This window comes from Dromaius novaehollandiae, chromosome 22 (assembly GCF_036370855.1).
Source record: "Dromaius novaehollandiae isolate bDroNov1 chromosome 22, bDroNov1.hap1, whole genome shotgun sequence".
Classification (NCBI taxonomy): domain Eukaryota; kingdom Metazoa; phylum Chordata; class Aves; order Casuariiformes; family Dromaiidae; genus Dromaius; species Dromaius novaehollandiae.
The window spans coordinates 10,733,907-10,756,621 of record NC_088119.1 but is presented as its reverse complement, the minus strand read 5'-3'; the positions used below and the strand labels follow the sequence as shown (position 1 = coordinate 10,756,621).

At 47.7% G+C, this 22,715-nt stretch overlaps 2 protein-coding genes across 2 annotated transcripts; both read left to right on the top strand.

Moving 5' to 3' along the window:
- Positions 1–246: 246 nt before the first annotated feature.
- Positions 247–4,977, top strand: LOC112994513 (keratin, type I cytoskeletal 19-like). Its single transcript, XM_026118918.2, has 8 exons — positions 247–813; positions 1,373–1,455; positions 1,990–2,146; positions 2,568–2,729; positions 3,184–3,309; positions 3,487–3,713; positions 4,196–4,320; positions 4,661–4,977. Exons 1-8 carry the CDS (start codon positions 319–321, stop codon positions 4,684–4,686), a joined length of 1,401 nt encoding a protein of 466 aa, XP_025974703.1. The 5' UTR covers positions 247–318; the 3' UTR covers positions 4,687–4,977.
- Positions 4,978–14,179: 9,202 nt separating this feature from the next.
- On the top strand, positions 14,180–21,276 carry LOC112994509 (keratin, type I cytoskeletal 13-like). The gene is made up of 9 exons (XM_064524757.1): positions 14,180–15,004; positions 15,914–15,996; positions 16,567–16,723; positions 17,164–17,325; positions 17,949–18,074; positions 18,280–18,506; positions 19,101–19,417; positions 19,981–20,076; positions 20,948–21,276. The coding sequence occupies exons 1-9, from the start codon at positions 14,231–14,233 to the stop codon at positions 20,971–20,973; spliced, it is 1,968 nt and encodes a 655-aa protein (XP_064380827.1). The 5' UTR covers positions 14,180–14,230; the 3' UTR covers positions 20,974–21,276.
- Positions 21,277–22,715: the final 1,439 nt, after the last annotated feature.

Genomic DNA, 22,715 nt, shown 5'->3' with positions numbered 1-22,715 from the left:
AATGCTGTAAAGTTTGCATCATAAACAAAAAGCTGATGATTCATAAAACATTATTGCTAATGTATTTTTGAAATTAGCAAGACACATGCAAAGTATCTTCCTTGTCTACCAGGATTCTTGAAAGGAAACTTTCCTTTGAGAAATTATTCTTGGCACCAACGACTAGTGGCCAGCCTTATGGGAAGAAGAAATAATGGTGACACCCACTGTGGAAGGTATAAATAGAGTTTCGTGGCAGCAGACAACTCGCAGTCTGATTCAATATCAAGCTGTGCATCTTGCTTTGGGCTCCTGCTTGCATTTCCAAGTGCCGTTGCCATGAGTTGCAACATTAAGGAGACGATTACTGTGGCCAGCAAAGGCAGGAGCAGTGGTGGCAGCTGTGTCATTGGCGGTGGTGGTGGTGGTGGAGCACGGATTTCTTCCTATGGGATTGGCAGTGGCAGAGGTTTTTCTGGAAGGAGTTACTGCAGTGGAGTGAATTATGGAGGGGGACTGAGTGTTGGTAGCTTAGCTGGTGGGAGCTATGGAGGTGGCAGCTGCTACGGCAGTGGCCTCGGTTTTGGCCTTGGAGGCAGTGTGGTTGTTGGTGGTCTCGGTGGAGACTGTTTGCTTTCATCCTGCGATGAGAAGGTGACCATGCAAAATCTCAATGACCGCCTGGCTTCCTACCTGGACAAGGTGAAGTGCTTGGAGAAAGAAAACGCTGAACTGGAATGCAGAATCAGAGAGTGGTACGCTACACAGGGCCTCTCCTGTGAGCCCCGGGACTACAGCTGCTATTATAAAGAAATCGAAGATCTTCAAAACCAGGTAATCCCATTTTTCAGTTCCCTCCATTTTAAGGCTTATTTCTGATTCTGCATCTAGAACCGACTGCAATTGTTGGAGGTAATTCTACTGCTGCTAAGTGTCTTTGCAAACATAAATTGGGGCAACTTCTATGCTATGGTTGATCTGAGGGTTCAGAGACACCTTTCAACTATCTTCCCCCCAAATCCTTAAGCTTGAAGTCAAGAACAAGCAAGCCTGAATGCCAGCTGAGCTTTAATGTCTTAAAGGAGTGTCTTTAGGTTCACCTCTTCCTGAAAGACGTTTGGAACTTGCCTTGAGACCTTGAAACCAGGTCCCATCTCACAATTCTTTAACAACCAACCTCTACACACTCAACCTCTTTTCTTTACTGCCTGTTAGTCAAGGAGACAAAGCTACCTCCTAGAATGGCTCTGTTCAAGGAACAAGTCTACTTAGGTAAAAAGGTGATGGAAAAACGACATTGGAAAGAGCTAATACTTGACTGCAGCCTAGATGCGCCCAAAGAGTACAGCCATAAGGAGAAATGCAGCATCTCTCATGCTCTGCTCTTTTCTAGATTGTCTGTGCGACTATCGATAACAACAAGATCATTCTGGACATTGATAACAGCAGAATGGCAGCTGACGACTTCCGTGTGAAGTGAGTGTCCTCCCGTGCAGACAAACCCCACTGCCTGCGCCCTGCTCCCTCACATCCGACTTGCGGAGACCCAAAGCAATGCTTCAGACAAGTCTAAGACACCACGTCAGGAAGCACAGACTGCTGAAAGGCATTTTGCTCTTGGTCACCAGACCTCCCTTAATCAGTATTCTCAGAGCAGAACCTTTGGCAACAGTGTTCACTGGGGAGGGCTGGGGACCAGCAGCACAGGGAGGGGCTCTTAGTGGTATAGTTGATGCATTTCCATCAGACCAATGCAGACTGGTATCTGCTGGGCAGAAATGCAGCTGACTGAACAGTAACAAACACACAGTAGTCAGCAATGGGAAAAAAAGATGAAGAAAAGCATTCACATAGCAGGCATTAAATGCAGTGCAGAAATGTACTGCTTAGTGCATCCAGCCCAGACAACAAAAAGTTTAGAGCAGGCAGATGGAAAAAGCAGATCTTTGCATAATCCAAGTGCATGTGAGATGTTACTGTTCTGATTTTCTGCTTTCTTGCACAAACCAGGTACGAGACGGAGCTGGCCCTTCGCCAGAGCGTGGAGGCCGACATTAACGGCTTGCGCCAAGTCCTGGATCAGCTGACTCTCTGCAGGTCCGACCTGGAGGCGCAGCTGGAGTCCCTGCGCGAGGAGCTGTGCTGCCTGAAGAAGAACCACGAGGAGGTAGGGTCCATAGCCCGGACATTACACTTTTTGCCTACAAAAACTCGCTCGAATTTTAAAAGTAAAGATCAGCCATTTCCATGCCAGTTTTTCCAGTCTAGTACTTCTGGGGTTCAGACCTGTCTGCCTTGCGGGTGGTGCAGGAGCCCCGGGGGAGAGGCAGCTGCTCCTCTCTGGGCTGCGCTGGCACCAGGAGAGGCGAAGGGTGAGAGCTGGTGCTGACTCCCGTGGATGAGAAAAGAAACCACCGAACAGCTCTGTTAGGGGCTGGTGACTCTTGCAGCATCTGGCAGCGCTTTACAGCCACGGCTGGGAGGCACTGCCTGCAGGGACGTGCTGTCCCCAGCCACCAAACTCGACGCTGCTGTTCTACGCTGTCTCTTAAAAACCAACACACATCCGATATTGGTTATGTTTGCAGGAAATGAATTGTCTGAGAAAACAATCAACTGGAGACGTTAGCGTGGAGGTGAATGCCTGTCCTGGACCAGATCTCAGGCAAATCCTGGAGGATTTGAGATGCCAGTATGAAACACTGATCGCTCACAACCGCAAGGAAGTTGAGGACTGGTATGAGTGCAAGGTGAGTGAAACACCTACCGAGAAACAGCCTGGCTAGCACATACCAGAGTACAGAGCATTTCAGAAAACAGAAATGGAGACAACAAGCAGTCCTTCCTTTACAGCACAGCCTGAGACCAGCGCTCATTTACACACACAGGCACAGGAGACGCAGGCTTGTCTCACCAGTTTGCTATGTCCTATACAGAATAGCAGCATTTGCTGCAGGGCTTTGCGGTGTGTTGCTGAAACTCAGATGCTCAACATTTGGACTGAAGAGACTTAATAGCCAAGAGATTAATGCAATTTGTAAAAAGACCAAACAGTTGAAGACAGTGAATAGCATGCGGCGCACAAAAAGCTTGCCCTGCTCACCCTTGTTTTTGCTACTTACTCCTTATATTCTGTTTTTGTAAAAGCAAGCTCAATTTACACAGCATTCCCTGAAGCTCTTATTCTGAATTGGTGATTTTCAGATTGAGGAGGTGAATCGGGAGGTTATTACAAGCGGCCAGGAGGTAGAGACGTGCAACAACCAGGTCACCGAGCTGAGACGCCAGCTGCAAGCCCTGGAAATCGATCTGCAGGCGCAGCTCAGCCAGGTGGGTGGTGAGCTCACATGCAGCTGTGACACCGTTATTGCTGGGTTTCTTAGCACGAACAGCCAGACCTCTGAATCAGCATCATGGTGGTGAATAGCTCTTTCGTTTTTGCATTGGAAATAAACTCCAATGCGACGCTTAATTTAATACGCTTTGTTTGGTTTTCTCATTTATCAGAGAAATAATCTGGAATCCTCTCTGGCTGAGACTGAATGTCAATATAACACCCTCCTTGGCGAGCTACAGAACCAGATCACATGTGTGGAGCAGCAACTGGCAGAAATAAGAGCAGAAATAGAGTGCCAGAACCAGGAATACAAGACTCTGCTGGATGTCAAATGCCGTTTGGAGCAGGAGATTCAGACCTACCGCTGCTTGTTGGAAGGAGGACAGCAGGACCTTATGTATGTATATCTGTGACTCCTTTACAGCATAAAGGAAATATCAAGGATCTGTATCATGGGATGGGAATGTGACAATCTTTAGTCCAGCTTATTGCTTTCACTGACATGTTACTATTTGTCTCATGAGCTATTCGACTATGATGAATATCCAAGTCTGAAATAAATCTCATTCCCTCCTTTGGGTTCTGCAAAGCAGAAAAATCTTCCAACACTGTAACTAATAGTATCACGTCAACATTCTTAAAAATCTCTTCTATACTAAGATGGGTGAGCACTGCCACAAAACAAATTAATCGCAATCCTGTGCCATTTCCATGCCAAATGGGAGCAGGAATGCAAAGCACTGAAAAAGGGGAAAGAATGGAACACACAATACCCCAAGACACTTCTTAGCTCTCTAAATCAGAGTTTGAGACTTTGTGCCCTCAGCAGTGTCATGTGCAGCTCTAAAATGACCTACTTTTTCACATTTATCCCATTAGTCACGGAGGAGGAATCGGAGTAGGAAGTGGTGTAGGAGGAGTCATTAGGACAAGCCACACGTATACAACTTCATCTTCCCACTGCCAGCCCCAAGTGCCGCCCTGCAAGACTGGAGACATACAAGGTAAGAGCTTCCGCACAACAGCAGAGCTGTTCTTTCAGTCTGTGTCTCTGCAGTACGGCCAGCAGACAACACACTCTCCTAAGACACATTACAGCCAAACAGGACTGCATGAAAGGGGCTGGAAGCAGCGAAGAGAGCAGCAGATCTGTTAATTTACAGCTGGGAATTCCCAGTAAAAGGTTTAGGGAATTTCTGGGGTTTCCTGGGTCATCTGCCAACTGTTCTTGTTTAACAGAGTCTGCTCTTGACATAAGGACACTATACAGCCCCATTTTTGTTGTTATATCAAGTACTTTACCTCTGTTCTAAGCAAAATAATGCTTCTGCGTTTTCTCTCCAGTGACCTGCAGAAGGATTTGTGATTAAGGAGCAGGGACTAGATGATGGTATACAGAGTAACCCCACGAAACGACAACACGCCCTCAGCGTTCACTGCACACCTCCCTGGAGGGAAAGTAGAAGTAACCCTGCAATGCTTTGCCGTGTATCTACAGGGACCCACAGGGGCCCTGGGCCACCTTCCTCTGTCCTGCTGCTTCTGTTCTGTAATGCTGTAATCTCTACAAGTTATCTGAGTTAGCCAGGATCATTAATGTACCTGCCGGTGCAAAAATGTTTCTAATAAAACTTTTGCTTCTGCCTGATGCAATCAAGAAATCTGTGTCTGCAAACTGATTCCCTTCAGCAAACCAGGTGCCGATCCAGGTGCAAAGCACATCCTCAGCCAGGCCTAAGACTCCGCAGTGGCCCCACAAGGAAAAGGTGGCAACCCCACCACAAGGGTCACTTAGGCTGCTGGAGACCACAGTCACTTGAGGACAAAGCTGCTGGGCCCGCAGGAGCCGGGGAACGGCCTCGCTGACCTGGCAAGTCTCTTCCAGCTCCCCCCTGCCAAATCTGGGAGCAGACATTGCCCTTTCCTCTCAGGCCTCCTCCACGATGTGCATGGACGGCCCGTTCAGGCAGATGCCTGTGCAATTCCCACAGAACATTTTGCTTAATTCATCGTTGAACAATAAAATAGGGAGTAACTGCAGCTGGAGGTCAGCAGCGTAAGGAGAGCAGGGAGGTCAGCAAGAGACTTCCACAACAAGCGAGCTCAGGATGGTGTATGGGCACACCCAGTTATGGGCCTCGCAGCCCCCCCGGCATGTCTCCAGCTGCTCGTCAGAGCAGGAGAGGGGCTCCAGAAGCATCGCTCACCCGTGGCATGTGTCAGCTGCCGGGGAGCAGGGTGTCAGCCTCGCACAACCTGATGGACCTGCACTGCAGCCATGGGGGGGGGGGGGGCACTTCTGTAACAGGGGCATCTCTGCCTCTTCCCAGGGCAAACGTGACCTCTCTGTTAGGCAGCTGCCCGGGGAGGGGAGCTGGGCAGCGCGAGTGCCTGCTCTCTCCGGGACTCTCCGGAGCGCCGAGAGCAGGCGCGGAGACGTCAGTGTTCAGACGGGGACGTGATTTTCCTCCTCTCTGAGGCAGCAGAGGGACGGCAGGACCAAAGCAGCTGTGCAGACACCTACGGGGTGGAAGGAGCAGGTAACTCGAAAAGCCAGTTTATAGCCTATATAACATGGCACAAACATGTCTCAGACCTAAAGACAGACAAAAGATGTTGGAGTCCTCAGCTGAGAAACTAAGAAATACTTGAAGCACAAAGACAAGTACATTTCTCCAAAATACACTCTTGAATACACCAGACTTGGAAGAGCAGTATTTCTGCCTCTGCTCGTGGTCAGTTCAGGCACTGCAGTAAGCCCAAGCGAGGATTATATTTCAGCTTTGAAACAGAGGAAACAGGACTGCGCCTGGCTGCGAGAAGAGCCAGAGCTCTAGGGGAGGCAGAGGCTGCGGGCGGCAGGCCCGGGGAGCAGGCCCAGCTCGCTGCCGGCTGCCTCGGCCGGGCGCTCTCGGGGCGGCCTCTCGTGGCCTGAGTCAGAGCCGGCAAAGTAAATACAAGCTGAAACGCCCGACAGCGAGTGTCTGGCTGACGCGCAGCAGGGAGGAAGGGGCTGATGCCAGCCAGGTGCCTGGCTTGGCAGTACACCAGCTTTGCCATCGTGCTGTTCCCAGCCTGCGATTTTACACCGGTAGCTACCACCATGGTATAAAACCCATACTGCACTTACGGAGTTTCGCAGACATGTCGCCAGCTGCTCGCTGCTTCCAGCTGAGGATTTTGGCTAAGCAGCACGAACCAAATCCACCTGAAGTGGGAGCTGGTATCTCACAGAAGCAGAGATTCTGTGAATTTGACATCCCAGTTTTCACTGTCTAACTGGCACTGCCAGGCTGGCACTGGCATTTCCCTCTTGCAGGGGAACAATGAAAAATTAACATGGAGCATTTGTTAAAATATTTGTATTTTTTTAAGGGGAAAAAAATGAACATGCTTTTGAGAACAAAAGGAAAAACCAGCATTCTATCCAGTTCGTACCGAGACTCAAAGATTTTCATGCCCACAGTATTTGATTTCAGATAAAAACTTGAGAAACTGGAATCAATGAATTATCCGTACATGCAAGTGTTGCTTGTGCTGAAGAACAGGGAAACGGAGGAAGTGCTCGACGAACACCAGCAGGCCAGACATCGTGGTGCTTCCCAGATCTCCCCATAAGGCGTCAGCTGTTCTTTAACAGCAGGACCCAAACAAGGAGGCAGGCGACCTGCCAGCCTTCTGCTCCCGAGCGCTTGGTTTGGCACAGCCGTCTCCTGTTCGTCTTCCAGCCCACCCGGAGAGGGTAAACAGCGCGTTATCGCGGCAGGCGAGATGGATCAGATACTGCGATTCAAGGGGGACTTGCGTTTTTACTAAGAGGGCAGAGGATAGAGATAAGATTGGCTAATGTTATCTATGGCTGAACAGAAGTTGCTATTAGTTGCTGTATAAAGCCGAAGTAGGATAATATGTAATTAAGGTAATATAACTATGTAATGCTACATCATATACTGTAACTTCAGTACTTTCCAGGGCCACCTGCACCAGACCATCTAACATGCGAAGATGCAATCCCTGTGCTCCAGGGATGCGAGGCAGCGTCCTCCCTTGCTGCTGCCAATTCCTGCTCCTGCCGGTGCCAGGAGGTGCCGATTCCGATCCCGACGTATTTTACATCTCGCCACGCTGGATATTCGGGGAGGCAGAGGAATCCTGCACGGCAGGTGCTACGCCGCATCCCTAACCTGCTCTCTAGAGGGCACTCGGCTCTTGCTGTGGCCGCTGGAGGCTCCCGGGAGAGGCGCGCTGCCCACGGACGAAGCAGCCTCCGCGGTACGTGCTGGGGAGATCCTGCCCCAGAGAAGAAGGAAACGAGTTGTCAGCGCTGATGGACCGCTCCAGCTCGCTCACCTCTGTCTAATGGTCACATTGGCAGTGAGGTTGGGACGAGCCGATTCTGCACAGCTGACTAGTGCGGGGACAAGGCAAGCTCCGTCCTCGCCTCTTCTGGCCCCGTTCTCCTGGGCGGCTGCTGCCCAGGACTGATGCCAGACTGAAGCTTGCTGCACTGACCCAATGCATGTGTGTGGTTTCTGAGCAGCACTGCAACATTTTGCGGCAGAGTTTTGTAGGCAGGAGCACGGTGAACCCCGGCTCTCTGCAGGGGCTGTAGCCCTGTCGCAGCGTCAGGGCTGCCGTCCCTGCCCTTTGCTCGCTGAGGGCTTGTCAACACGGTGCCTGAGCTGAGACCCCAGTGAACCTGCCGGTCCAAGGGGCTGTACAAGCCCCAGACGCAGTCCCCGACCAAAGGGCGCAGGCTGCAGAAGTCTGACTCATCTAGTCACTGTTCCTATCACAACGGCGATCACTCCCGTGGGTGGTGCGTCGTTCCAAGGTGCCCTTTAACATTTCATCAGTGCTAGTGCCTGCAATAACGAATGAGTAACAGAGCAGGTGCAACGTAAGCGAGAATTGTTTTTCCTGAAGGGGAGATGTTTGCGCGGTGGGAACCGCTGGGCGGTGGGTAAACGCGCCGTGCCGGGACCACGCGACCCGGCGGGCAGGATGGGTTCCCGGGCTCCTCCACACCACCGGCGTGGGCGGGTGCCACGACTGACACCCTGGTCTGGCAGAAGAGGGCAGGACAGGTGGGGCCTTCCTCCCGCACGTCAAAAGAGGGATTTTAAAAACCCTCACTGAAAAAACAACCCCTCCCCAACAGAACAGAAGTAGGTATTGGCACGCAGGGAACCGTCTATTACAGACAGATGGTCTCGACAGAGTGTTACTGAGCTCCAAAAAGTCACTGCTGTGTTTTATTAGAGACAGTCACAAATACAGACAGAAAGGAGAGTGAGCACCACATCCTGCGCACTGTCCCCCTAAGCAACACGGGGGACACGTGAAGTCCCTCCCGCCAGGCACCAGGAGCCGGGACCGTGGTACCAACACACCATCCTCAACTACAGAGCTCACCGCAGGATAATACAGGGATTTTTTTGACACAACTATTTCTAGTTACAGAAATGCATTTAGAGACAATGAAACTTTTCACAGGAAATGGTTGGTATCGACATCCTCAACCCCAAACCATTCTGGGGGGAACCGCTGCCAGCCACCAACAGCCGAGTTTGCGGGGAAAAAGTTTCCAAAACATTCGGGGCCTCAGTTCAGAGCAAGAGGCTGGGAGTTGCGAGGGGGGAGTTACTTCTGGTTTAGAGCTCTCGGCTAAAACCCTATTAAATAAATAAGTACGATTGTACTGGAATACATTTCAACTAATTTGAATACAGTTTTCTCAGATTTTTCAGTTTTCAAACATTTGGCTTTTTAGCAGGATAAGAGAAAAAAATCTCATCATTGACGGTTCAGGGGAAGGGAACACCTCCGTGCTGCGTCAGGCGACCGGGAGCAGCACCGTCCCCGAACGAGAGCCCCGGCCCCTCCAAGGCCGGCCGCGCTCCAGGGACTGGGCCGCTGCTCTACTGCGGAGAAGTATTACTCTAGGAGATTATCTGTTTTTAATGAAATTGCTTAATGACTATATAATGGAAATGAGCTTATGATGTATGATTATAAGAATGAGTCATATTCCCCAGACAGTTCTCTGCATAGCAACATGAGCAAACCGAGTTTTCATGGCCAGATCCATCCAGCGGTAGGAGAGACCAAAGAGGATTCACCCTCGCCGAAACACGGAAAGGGGGGGCAGGAGGCTGCACCGCTCCCCGCAGCTGGGCCCGGCAGCCCCCGCGGCTCCTCCCGAACACGCCGGTGCGAAGGGGGCTCGGCGGAGGTGGTGCCGCGGCAGCCGGGCAGAGCTCGCGCATGCTCAGCCCACGCGTCCGCCGCCCCCGAGCCCCCGCTCCTGCCCTCCCCGCACGGGTGGCGGCTCCCCTTACTGCCGCCCCCCGCAAAGGCAGGCGGATGCCTTCCCTCTGCGCCCAGCCCCGGCCCAGGCACCGCCACGTCATGGCACCCGGCCGTCCTGCCCGCAACCCGGTCCCTCTGCCGCCCGAGCACACCGGGTAACTCTGGGCCCACACCGCAGGAGCCTTGCGAGCTTAAGTAGTCCTGTCCTCCTCCAGGCAGCAGCTAGCAACACTTTCATCACAGCTGAAAAGCAGAGAAGCCTCACCACAAACAACTATGAGATCATCCACCCCCAAGGCACCTTCCTCCTCCTCCAGCTGTGCCCTGAAGCACACCAGGCAACAGGCAAGGGAAGGCTTTCTTGAACAACTCTCAGCTTTGAGGGCACATTACAACCCTGTGTTCTCACTGTTAGCTATGCCAGTGCCAACAGACGTTCTGCTTTGAAACACACCTCATGCCTTAGATCTCCCCGGCAGCTCGAGTCACCCCTTCCCTTTCATACCTGCGAGAGGCACGGACGGTCGCAGCTCCTCCAGAGCAGCCTTCCAGAGGTCTCCCAAGCAGAGGGGGATCCCCAAGGGCTCTTTCGGGCTCACACCCAACACACCGTACACTCCACCTGGACACCAGCGGGCAGCCGGGGCCCAGGGAGGACACATGTAGGGTGGCATCAGTAAGAAACACTCACTGGCCCCAAGCAGCAACCCCAGCCTCCCCCAGGCCCAGCTGCAGCACTCTCAGCCCATTTCAACTTTCCATTTTAACTTTCTTCAGCTGTGAACTGCTCTGAGCGGGGCCCGAAGATATTCAGCACCTGTTTCCAGCACTGGCAAGCCCTGCATAGCCACAGGAGCGGGAGAAGCAGTGGAAAGGCTTTGGGAGAGGCTTTTCCCTCAGGTAACTGCCACCTCTGCCCGTGCACAGGGCCAGTCCTGCTCTGCAGTTTAAGGGGGACCACAAAAGTGAATTCAGATGCTCAGCTGGTGACAAGCGGGGCGCCACGGAGCGATGCCACGAGATTCTGAGTCTGGGCGATGCCCGAGGAAGACTCCATGGCTCTCGCGCTGCCCTCGCTGCACGGCAGGCTGGGACAGCGAAGGGCCAGCGCGTCGGGGTGGACGTGCCTTGATCCGCTTGCGGAGCAGCAGCTCAGTGCTGCAATAAGCGGCACCAGCCCACGATTTCGTAATGCTCCACTGTCCCAGTTCACAGCTGCTACTGGGGCTCCTCGCGGCTCCTGCAGAGCTTACTGCAATCTCACTTAGGTTAAGGTTTCCCCAACCTCCAGGTTCTCTTCTGCAGCACTTATTTCTGGATTTTGCAGTGTTTTACATTAAGAAGAGTTTACTTGTTAATGAACAATAACTACAATTTATTCCGTTAGGAAATGTCAAATTGCTCAGATAAGACAGCAGGTAGAAAAAACATCTAGCTAATAGCAAACTTTGAAACAGAAACATTCCTTTTAGGAACCATTTGTTACCATAACTTATACCCCTGATCCTGGCCAGTGATTTCGATACACTGAATTTATCAGGCTTCATGATTTTTAAGAATCTAATCTTCACTCTTGAGGTATGTGGCCTGCAGGAATTCTAGCGAGAAATGGCATTAAATCTTCCTTTCATGAACTAAGATTGAGGCTATAAAACATGCTGCACACACGGATTCTCCCTGATACTCAAACAATGCAAACACGCTCTTTTTGTGCACTGAAGACATGAGGCTTAGTCCACCTGAGAGGGATGATCCATATAAAAGATGCAATAAACATCTTCCCAGGAAAAAAGCCTTGTCTTCCCGAAGAGTTAAGCAGGACAAAATAGAAACTTGTTCATGTTTTTATAACATGGGAGCGAGCAACTGTGAAACCAACAGTTAAATGGAGTGTAACCCAACAGCTCATGAGCCAAAATAGCCGCTGGTTGAGAAGACTGATTAGTACACTTCAAGAGAAAAGGATTTCTCATTGGAACAAGTTGAAACTATCATGATCAGGCTTGTAGGATTTGTAGTGGACCATTTAAACTTCTACCAGCCTGGCAAGGACTTGCTTTCTGGGGCAGTTCAGAAATTAGGTCTAGCAGAAGATGAAACTTTAGGTGTGTCCTGCTGTGTGGGAGAGGGTGTGCTCGGAGGGGTGTTGTATAAAAAGATATTTCCACAAACAGTTGCTATAAGCCATAACAAACAACTCTCTAAATTAGCAACAATCAACATCACAAAGGCTGAGCGAGAGAAAAACAATACAACAAATCAACACAGGAAATGTGGTACCATGCAACCAGCTCGGCCTACACAGTGCACGGCCTACACTGCTCGGTGCGAAGGGAAGGAGGGAGAACACGAGCGGCAGGCAGCAAGCACCTTCCCATGTCTGAGGCTCACAAGACAGACGCTGAGATGAACTATCCACTGCTACGTATTTGAAAAAGACATAGGAAGTCTTCAATGAAGAGGATGCAAGGCAGCAAATACTATCTACTTCTGGTCACGTCGTGTCCATGAACTGAAAACAAAACCGAAGGGGAAAATGCTCTTTGGATTTTCATCTTATGGACTCAATCCCAACAACAGAAAGCTCAATGAATTCTGGAATATGAAATATAGATATATGAGCTTAAGCACAGTCCATACAATGTGCTTCCTTGAAATTCTTCAACCAAATATTTCTGTTTTATTAAAGGGATTCCAAGAAATATAGAATTCCCTAAACGTCTTGAAAACAGCACAAATAACAGAGGCTCTTGAGAACTGCATCCTTCATTTGCATTTTACTCCAATACTGTTGGGCATCCTCTGTAACTAGGCATTCAAACTGTGAAAACTCACAATACCTTTGTGAGGCATTATGGGTTTTTTTATTAAAGGCACATTAATTGATAGTAGCATCTTCCACAATGTTACTGCTCTTCAGAAATACCAGGTCACAAGGTAAAGGTTTACGAAAACTTCTCTACATGAGATACATACCTCCACAGAATAAAGCTGACTTGCTTTTCATGATCACCTTTTCCCAATAAAAACCAAGCCTACATAGGTTCAGCTAATGCAGTACCAGTGTTCCTGTACACAACCTTCCTTTTACTAGCAAATACATGTTTGTACTGGACCTTGGGAAGGTAAATACCCAAGCGAAATTTCTGAAGTACCCACATAATTTAGGCAGTCGTGAGAACGATACCTCTCATACTCACCCGATGTGCCAAGAGAGGCTCGCCCAGAGCCAGGATGCTCTCCCAGGTCTCTCAGCTGTATCGTGACAGCAATTGGTCCAACCTCTTGAAGCCAGGCAGTGTTTTGAAGTTGCCTGGAGAAGAGAAGGCTCGGGGGGATTTATCAGTGTGTATAAATATCTGATGGGAGGGTGTCAAGAGGACGGGGCCAGACTCTTCTCCATGGTGCCCAGTGATGGGACCAGATGCAACAGGCACCAACAGAAACAAAGGGAATTCCATCTGAACCTAAGAAAACCCTTCTTCACTGTGAGGGTGCTTGGACACTGAACGGGTTGCTCAGAGAGGTGGTGGAGTCTCCATCCTGGAGACACTCAAAACCCCACTGGACCTAGTCCCGAGCAGCCTGCTCTAGGAGACCCTGCTTGAAGGGGGGGTTGCACCAGATGGTCTCCAGAGGTCCCTTCCAACACAGCTACTCTGTGATGCTGTAAGTGGCATAGCATATCGATCTACAGAGCTTATTTTCCAATCAGACGGGTGCTGTGCACGCTCTGCACCCCCCAGTTATTTGCTAGAGGTGCAAAATAGAATGAAGAGTTATTGCCTGCAACACTGTCACATTCCTTTCCTTGTAGTCTTACACACAGCTGTTTTCAAGCTGCTGTCACACAGTTCTTTCATAATGAACTGTTATTTATAAAACATAATTGTAGATGTATATTTGCAATAAATTACTGACGCATACAATAGTTGCCAATGCTCACTACGTTTTATGAGAAATTATGAAAATGACAGTAGTTCAAGTGTATCTGTAAAATACATACTGCAATGTGTTTTCAAGAGGCATAAAGCAAGAAAAGACTAAAAATAAGGAAATAATATATCCATAAAACAGAACATATTAAAATATCACTTAAATATAAAAAAGTCAACTTGATCTTTTGATGCATATCCGAAAGGGGAAATAGCATGTGGAAAATTACATTAAAAGAGATAGTAAAATTCATTACTATTCCATGTTACAACAGTGCTGAAAGGGATGTGAATGGGATGAGATGACTGGGGTGAGTTTAATTCAGATGACTGTAAGACCGTGGACTAGAATCACAGGAAAGATCCACCTAATTCAGAGCCACCCAATAGAAATTACATGTTTTGTATTAATAAACAAATGGTCATGAACACTTTGAGTATGGGTTACGCTTCCTGGCACCGTCAAACATCTCCCTTTGGCAAATTGCTCTTGGCGTAAGAACCCAGGCTTGCACATGCACATGGAAAGAAGGTGCTCCCTTTCATGGTGACACCCACTGTCTCGGTATAAATACAGACCAGGCAGGATGGACGTTGGAGCTATGATTCCAGAACAACTGTAAAACCAGCTTTGAGTTTTAACCTGAAGTCATTCACTGCTGCCACTATGAGCTGCGGCTCCAAGCAGACCTCCAAAAGCTGCCTGCGAGGGAGCGGTGGTGGCAGTGCTAGCAGCTGCGGTGGTGGAGGGGGCAGTAAGTACTCCTCTGTCTCCTCGAGAAGATACACCTCTTCCAGAAGCAGCGGTGGTGGCAGGACTTCGGGTAGCAGTTGTGGCGGAGGAAGTTCCAGGAGCAGCTGTGGAGGGGGAGTGAGCGGTGGTAGTTGTGGCAGGATCACGCGCAGTAGCTATGGAAGGGGAATGAGCAGTGGTAGTTATGGAGGGGGACTGAGCTGTGGTGGTTATGGAAGGAGAATAAGCGGTGGCTGTTATGGAAGGGGAACGAGCGGTGGCTTTTATGGAGGGGGAATGAGCAGTGGTGGTTATGGAGGCTGTGGCAGTATGGGAGGAGGCTTTGGATCAGGTGGAAGCGGGTTTGGTGGTGGTTACGGAGGCAGCTTTGGCGGAGGTGGTGGTGGTTTCAGTGGCGGTAGCTTTGGCAGTGGTGGCTTTGGTGGAGGTGGTGGTGGTTTCAGTGGCGGTAGCTTTGGCAGTGGTGGCTTTGGTGGAGGAAATACAGGACTTCTCTCCAGTGATGAAAAGCTGACCATGCAGAACCTTAATGACCGCCTGGCTTCTTACCTGGATACGGTCAGAAATTTAGAAAAGGAAAATATTCAGCTTGAACAATTAATCAGAGAATGGTATCAGCAGCAAGGTCCTACTGGTACAAAGGACTACAGCCACTACTACAGAACGATTGAAGACCTTCAAAATCAGGTAGGATGTTCTTAGTCAGAGAAGTTTAAGCATCAGATAAAATTTTTGTGATTGAGTATATCTTTGAGGCACCCAGCGTGGATATTTCTATATTCCATTAATGCCTCTCTAAAAGTGCCTCTTGTGCTTGAAATTCTGCCTTCTGTGCATGCATCCAACTATCTGGGTCTCAGCGGCCAAGCAGACAAGACCAAATGCACAAAGGGACAGGGCCTAGATACAGAGATGAAAGATATTGTTATCCCAGCTTTAGGTATCTGGGTCTGGAAACTCAAGTTGTGTGTCTACATTTCCAGTCTCCGGATGAGGCAGCAGGATGCTCAAGCACAGTACCAAAGGGAGGAATGCCTCCGGAATCCTGCCTCTCCCCTAAATATTAGTGTGGAAAGTCCTCATCTTCACAAATGATCAAGCCATCTATCAGGATATCGAGAGAAGTTTTGCTCTTTTCTTCCTCAAACTCCGTTAGAGACGGAGCACAGTCAACAAGCGGTTGGTTGGCAGTGAGCGCAGGCTCTCCGAATGCCTGCAGTGGCTCTCAGAGCACGGGAAGAACGGCAACGCTTATCCTCTGGGATGGCACAGTCTCCGATACTTGAGTACAGGTCTCGGCCTGGGCATGGAAGGTGAGCCAGTGCGAGGGCAGTGACCCCAGGCCTGCTGGCGGGACTTCACTCCTACCGTGTACTCACCAAATTCAGTTTTTACACTTCTAATGCTATTTTCACAGAGGTACCTCTTTGTTTTGCACTGCAGATGACCTTTCCAGACCTTCGTATTTAGGAAATGCTGTTTCCTTCAGACAGCTGGGACATTATCACGGGCAGATCACATTTACGTTTGTCCTTTGTGCAAACCTGGAGAGTTTCACAGGGAAAACTGTCCTCAGCATATTGTCTTCTGTTCTAGCTTGTGACTGCAACCGTGGAAACTAACAGGATACTGTTGGACCTGGATAACACAAAGATGACTGCAGAAGACTTCAGGATAAAGTAAATATATATTCCTCTTTTCCAGGCACTGACTTGCGTTTTCCTACTTTCCTCAACTTGCATAAATTCATTCAGTACAGAAATGCCAAGCTACAGAGAGTAAGGTTTCTTCTGGTTCCGTGGCAGCATAACTGAAATAATTTGTGACACTTCAAAATACTTCATTATTTCTATAATGCTCCTCAGTGGGAATATTCCCTATGGCTGTGGAGGCAAAGAACTTTAAAAAGAGCTTTATTTTTAAGGAAAGGAAAATCATGATTATTTCCCACTGAAAGCCAGAAGAAATAGACACATGAAACCTGCACAAAGCCTATGGTAAGAAGAGAAGGTGAATCTTCACTTCTATGGTGAAGACCACAGAATACATTTTAATGTTAAACTTCAGGTACTGGCTGCTGATTTCGTAATTCTGCTGATTGAGAGATGCTGTGTATAACAAACAAAGTACAGACATGAAAAAAGAAATTAAGATAACTGGTATGTGGTATTTTTCATAAACACGGTTGGTAGGAGAAGGAGTAGGAGCCCAGGACCAGGGCTGACCTTTCTGCACTGTCTTTGGCGCAGGTATGAGACCGAGTACGGTCTCCGGCAGAGTGTGGAGGCTGACATTAATGAGCTGCGACCCTTGCTGGATGATCTGACCCTGAGCAGGTCTGACCTGGAAATGCAGTTTGAGTCCCTAAGGGAGGAGCTGATCGGCCTCAAGAAGGACCATGAGGAGGTAAGGGCAAGCTCCTTGAAAAGCAAACTACACAGGAAAACAAGGACACTTGCAGTACTGGCAGCGTAGGCAGGTTTCCCAGGTGACACTGCCGCACGTGCCACCCCTGTCGCAGACATCTGCGGCACTGAACAGCCTCCCCGGCTCTCCTAATGTGTGGCACCGGAGCAAGGGGCCTGCCGAGACAGGCTGTGTCCAGGCCCAGGCTTCTCCTGCGCATCTCTTCGCACAGTCCCTCTCACCAAGCAACGACTGGGAAGTCAAAGCCAAATAACTGCGACAATCCCCCTCCCCTCGAAAAATACTGTTGGATGGAGAAAGGTCTAGAGTAGGATTTCAGAGGAGGTGAACTGACTTCTGGAAGTCATTTTGCAAAACTCTTTCACAAAGTAATTTCACCATTTTTGTTTGTTTGCCTCTGGCCTGGGTTTTCTCTGCAGGAAATGAAATCGCTGCAAACACAGTCGAGTGGTGACGTGAATGTGGAAGTCAACGCCGCGCCGGGAGAGGATCTGCTGACAAAACTGAATGACATGAGACAAGAATATGAAAGTATTATCCAGAAAAACCGTGAAGAGGTTGAAAGGTGGTATGAAAGCAAGGTGAATGACAGAGCACTGAATCCCTCTTTACAAAATAGCTCAGCTCTGCAGACAGCAGATAAGTGTTTTAAAGGAATGTGTAAAGAAGCAATTTTTCTCAGGCACACTGCTCGAGCAGTCAGAGGTAGTAAGAAAGTACTGTGTATCTTGATCTATTTAATTTTAAACATAGTCAAAAGCATCTAGAATATTCATGTAGATTTTCCTCAATTTATATAAGCAGAAATCAATATATTAAAACCAAAAATAATTATTTCTCTCTTACAGTAGGATGTTATATAGCTTATTTACATCTCACAAGGTTACGTTTTGAATGCTCACATTACAAAAGCAAAGTAATACCAACTTTTGGTAAGAACTTGCTGTAGAGGAATGACATTCTGAACCACAACATTTATGGTTCTTAAGATAAAAATGGTAGAATCCTTTCAACTAAAATAAATGAAATTACAAGCTGGCTTGAACTACACTGACAAAGCCATGTAAAAAAGTTCATACGGCCCCTACATTACATCTCGCCCTACCCCAACTCATGTCGCCAAATGCCTCAGTGAAAACATATCTACCATATTGACCTTATAAGTAAAATGGAAAGACCTCAATTCTGTATATTCATTTTTCAGATGGAGGAGGTGAGTCAACAAGTCCACTCAAGTGGCCAGGAATTAGAATCAAGTAACCAACAGATCTCTGCACTGAGACGTGAATATCAGAGCCTGGAAATCGAGCTGCAGTCTGAGCTCAGCATGGTACGTGACGATCCCCTCTGCTTCTCTGATACGCTAAGAACACATGAGTTGCTGGAATGATAGATCAGCTATTGCCAATGCTCCACGTAAAGAAGGGGCTACCTGGTGCATGAGATGCTATCAAAGATTTTTCTCATTTTGGGCATTAAAATGGGCTAATCTTGCCACATTCCCATAAACACCGTATTTTGCTTTCCATTCTCAGGTACAGTCTTTGCAGACCAACTTGGAAGACACGGAGCGCCGCTACAACGTGCAGCTGCAGCAGATCCAGGGTATGATCGGCCCCTTGGAGGAGGAGCTGGCCAGCATCCGGTGCGAGATAGAGAGCCAGAACGAAGAGTACAAGATGCTCCTGGGCATCAAGACCCGCCTGGAACAGGAGATCGCTCAGTACCGGGCACTGCTTGAGGAGGGGCAGCACAATATTACGTATGTATATTCAAATTAATTAACATGCCATCTTTGCAAACAGGTGAAGGTGAAAGTGGCAACATTTATGTTAGGAACTAGTGCAATGACTGATTCATCATCAATATATTTACCACAATCTCAGTAATTCACTCAGTCTAAATCTTAGCTGGCAGTGGAACAAGTTGTATTATTCTACATTTACTATGAATTGGACAAAAGTGTCTGGAAAAGTATTTAGAACTATAATTTGCCATTTCCTCTCATAAGAATAATCAGGAAATACAAAGTTATGTATCAAAATGACAGATGGGCAAGATAATAACTGTACCTTCTAAATACTCAAGGTACCTACTTCTGAGGCTTGAAAGACAGCTAAAGCCATTCCGTCTCTTTCCTTTTATTCCTTTTTTAAGTGCAGTTCAGTTCATTTGTTCTCAATTAGGAAAGTTTAAAACCAGTTCTCTAAAACAAGTTTCACAGAGTAGCACTTTCTCGGCTGTGCAAGGAGCTCAGAGAAAGACTGTCAGAAAGTGGCCTGTATATATTCGATAGGATGTCGGATATGTCCCGTTGCTATAAACCATATCCACGCCTGCCCTTTCCCCCTCACAGCACCTCCCAGGGAGGAGCTGCTGGTGGTTCTGCCGGCGGAGGAAGACACGGAGGAGTTATCGGCTCTTCTGGAAGAGGAAGTCCTGGAGGAGGAAGTTGTTGGTCCTCAGGTGGAGGAAGTAGTGGAGGAAGATCTGTGGAAGAAACCTACGGAAGAACTTCTGGAGGTGGAGGAGAGAGTGGAGGAATAAGAGGTGGAGCCTGTGGCAGAACTTCAGGTAGAGGAGGTGGCAGTGGTGGAGGAGAAGGGGGAAAATCATGCATCTCCCACTGTTCATCTTCCCAATCCCAGTCTGGCAACTCTTGTGAAAGCCAAGGTAAGAACTGGAATAAAAGAGTACATCCTCTCATTAACTCTTCTCTCTAAATAGCAGGAAAGGACACGCCAACTTCCATCCTTATTTGGAAATTTGGAGATTTTTTTGCTATTTGTTTCACTGCCATGTTTTAAGTCTACTTTGACACTTGTTCTTATACAGTTAACACATTAATATGATAGCATTTTCAAAAGTAGCAAAAATGAAAAGATATTATGAAGAGTTGTATCGGAGGATCTGTGGAAGGATAAAATGTGTTTGAAGCAGAGAAAGGGAGAGAACAAGCCCTCATTTGAGATTCTGCTAATGCAGCTTTGAGGAAGTAGCTAACGCGCCATCCAAAGCATACAGAGAACCAGAGAAGTCAGTACTTTCTGAATAAAACCAAATGTTAGAAATGTAATTGGTAATAAGAGGGCAACATGCTCAAAGCCAGGCAAAATAGTTAGAATAATTATGACATTTAAAATATAAGAAGTATTAGCTGTGAAAGTCCTGAAGTAAAAAGGATGGGGAGTGAGCAAAGGTCTTCTCCATGTCTAATTTTACGGCTGTGGTTACAGGAGGCCCCTTGAAGCTCTGTCTGGAAGGGAATAAAACACTGGAGAGAGGAGCAACAATGGAAGAAGTGTCCGAAGCCATAAAAACCATGAAGCTGGGTAAGGCTCCAAGTCCTGGCCACTCAAAAAAAGTCTGTAAATGTTGAAATGAACAGCAAGTGCAAGGAAGTTAAAACCTTTAGAAAGCTTCTCTTCCTCTTCTGATTTTAAAAAAGGATGGAAATGGATCTTGCTCTGAGGCTTCCATTTATTCCTTCTTACCAAGGAAGTAACAGTGATATTAAAAATCTTAGTTAAAAAGGTAGCTCTCTCACAAACATGCTGTTTTCCACTACAAACTGACAGTTAAGGGCATGAAAGTATTGACTATACATGAAGAGGCCTGAAACCCTTAATGCTGAAATCAAGAATACTATGCACAGACTCACTTGATGCTGAAAACTGAGTGAATTGAGAAGGCTTTTTTATAATGAGTAAGATTCTGTGTAAATGAGATCTAGCCTTTAAAAATTAATAGGCTTTACAAACTCCTCCAGAAAAGAACAGAAGTATCTGACAGACATGTAAAGTTACAGCAGTCCTAAGTGCGCTAATGTTGGTAAGCAAAATTAAAGATAGCATATGCTGTCCTATTTAAATTTTTAAAAATCTGTTGTAAATACCCATACACAAATAAATATGAACTTAAGTTCATCTCTACTGGGTTTATGCTGCTATAGTCTCCCTAAATTTAAAGAGTCTCTCCTGATTTACACTTACAGAAATGAGAATAGAAGCAGGTCCATATATTTAATATGATACATGCATGTACAAACATAACGTCTGACCCTGCTCTAGCCTTTCCAGAATGCTGGGAAAAAATCTAGTCCATTGAGAACTGCACACTGCAATTCTGAAATAATAATATTAAAGATGCTGAAAGAGTTTATTCCTTCAAACCAGATTCTTGCTTCCTTTCGTCTTTCTGCAGGGAGTTTCAGAAAGTCTGAGAACTGATCGGCAGAACCAGCACCTTCCACTGCAGAACCGACCCGGGGGCCTTGGACCAAGCAAGAACGTACCCAGCATGTCTGATCAGGCCTCTGCAAATACCTGTTCGAGTTACTCAACACTGTTCATTCCAGGTGGCTCATCCAAACTCTCTGGATGACCTAACTGCTCCTTCTATCTGTATTTCTGTGCCTAATCACTGTTTCCTGAGCTAACTTCTACCGCGATTGGTATTCTTCTGGGAAAAAAAAAGACTCCAATAAAACTTTACTTTTCTTTGATGCAACCAAAAAGCCTTGTCTGCAAGTAATCTCCTTTGGCAGATATTTTTATTTGAATCAGGCACAAATATCAAGCGCTACCTGTGAAATAAATGGCAACAAGTTAATTACATTAGGCAACAGACCCAGAAGTGGGCAGTGACCCCTCACCACACTCACGATCGACCAGTAATTGGGCAAAACCCTGAAGCACTGCACTACCAAGCACAATGTTATGGTAGTTCCTGCGATGGAAAAACTAACAGTCAGAAAACCTACTGGTCTCTCCTATTAACTCCTGAGATTCACTCACATTTATTACACATTTTCTCTAAGTACAGAACTTATACAGACGTGGTACCTCTGCAGGCAACAGCCCAAAACACGCAGGTTCCTCTCACTAAGATTTCTTTATGTCCCAGTTAAAAGCTGCGTGAGCAACTTAATAAGAGAGGGTGGGTTTAAGGAACTGTTTCCTAGTAAGTCTCTTAAGAACTCTTTCTAAGGAGTCACTAAAAGGCATTATGAAACTTTCATTTCTTGGAACTTAAATTTTCAGTTCCCAGTGCCAAATAAAAAAGAAATGAAAAAAAGAAAAAGCTTTCTACAGACTAAGCTTTCAGAAGGGCAGCCAAGAAGCGACAGAGGACCTGCAGAGGCAGCGGATGTGGGGCTGACAGGAGGAGGAACCAGCTCAGAAAGGTCTATTTTGGTGCACACGTGCCGCGGGATTCGCAGGACAGGCCCGCTTGTGCGAATGGGCCTGCAGACCTCACGGCTCGTTCGGGCCTCGTCACTTCTGCTGAAAATGCTGCTGGAGGACTCTGCCGTGGCTCGACTTCGCCCAGGTCAGCAAAAGCGGGAGCCGCCAAGGATCCGAGTCCGGAGCCCTCGTGCCTTGCACTAGCCCCACTCTGGCCAGGTGACGCCTGTAAAGGGTCAATCAGCCTTCGGCCCCTTCGTCTTTTAGCTCAGCAGGAAGGATGGGATGGGACCTGGGCACAACAGCTCTGAACTAGCTGAGCCCCCTCCAAGAGCAGGGAAATCTCAGCTACGCCGGCATGACCAGACTCCCTTTGCTGCGGAGCATCAGAGTAGCACGGATGGACAGGTACAGGGAAAGCGTCTGAACACGAGTCCCACTGCTTCTGTGTCTCCGATAGCTCCGTGTACATTGAGAAAACACCCCGAGTGCAGAACTCAAATCATGTATGACTAATTATCCAAAATGAACACATTTTGAGTGCTTCCTGCAGGTGCTCACATCAGATAACAAGAATTTAAAGTTCAGTAATAGGATACTCCTACTCTGTGATAAGTAGCAATTGCTCTTGGAAAATAAATCCATAAAGATGGAGTGTGAACGAATTTGCATACACACAATTTTATAAAAGAAGGAATACAGGCGGGTTTTACTGATCGCAACCGTGCCTCGCTCTCTGGTAGCTGCGCAATACCTAGTTTCGTATCGGTATTTGCACGTCAGGA

Coding starts and splice junctions, on each gene's coding strand:
- LOC112994513 (XM_026118918.2), top strand. CDS start 319: ATGAGTTGCAACATTAAGGAGACGATTACTGTGGCCAGCAAAGGCAGG. Junction 814..1,372: donor TCGAAGATCTTCAAAACCAG/GTAATCCCATTT, acceptor GCTCTTTTCTAG/ATTGTCTGTGCGACTATCGA. Junction 1,456..1,989: donor GCTGACGACTTCCGTGTGAA/GTGAGTGTCCTC, acceptor TGCACAAACCAG/GTACGAGACGGAGCTGGCCC.
- LOC112994509 (XM_064524757.1), top strand. CDS start 14,231: ATGAGCTGCGGCTCCAAGCAGACCTCCAAAAGCTGCCTGCGAGGGAGC. Junction 15,997..16,566: donor GCAGAAGACTTCAGGATAAA/GTAAATATATAT, acceptor TCTTTGGCGCAG/GTATGAGACCGAGTACGGTC. Junction 18,507..19,100: donor GAGGGGCAGCACAATATTAC/GTATGTATATTC, acceptor TCCCCCTCACAG/CACCTCCCAGGGAGGAGCTG.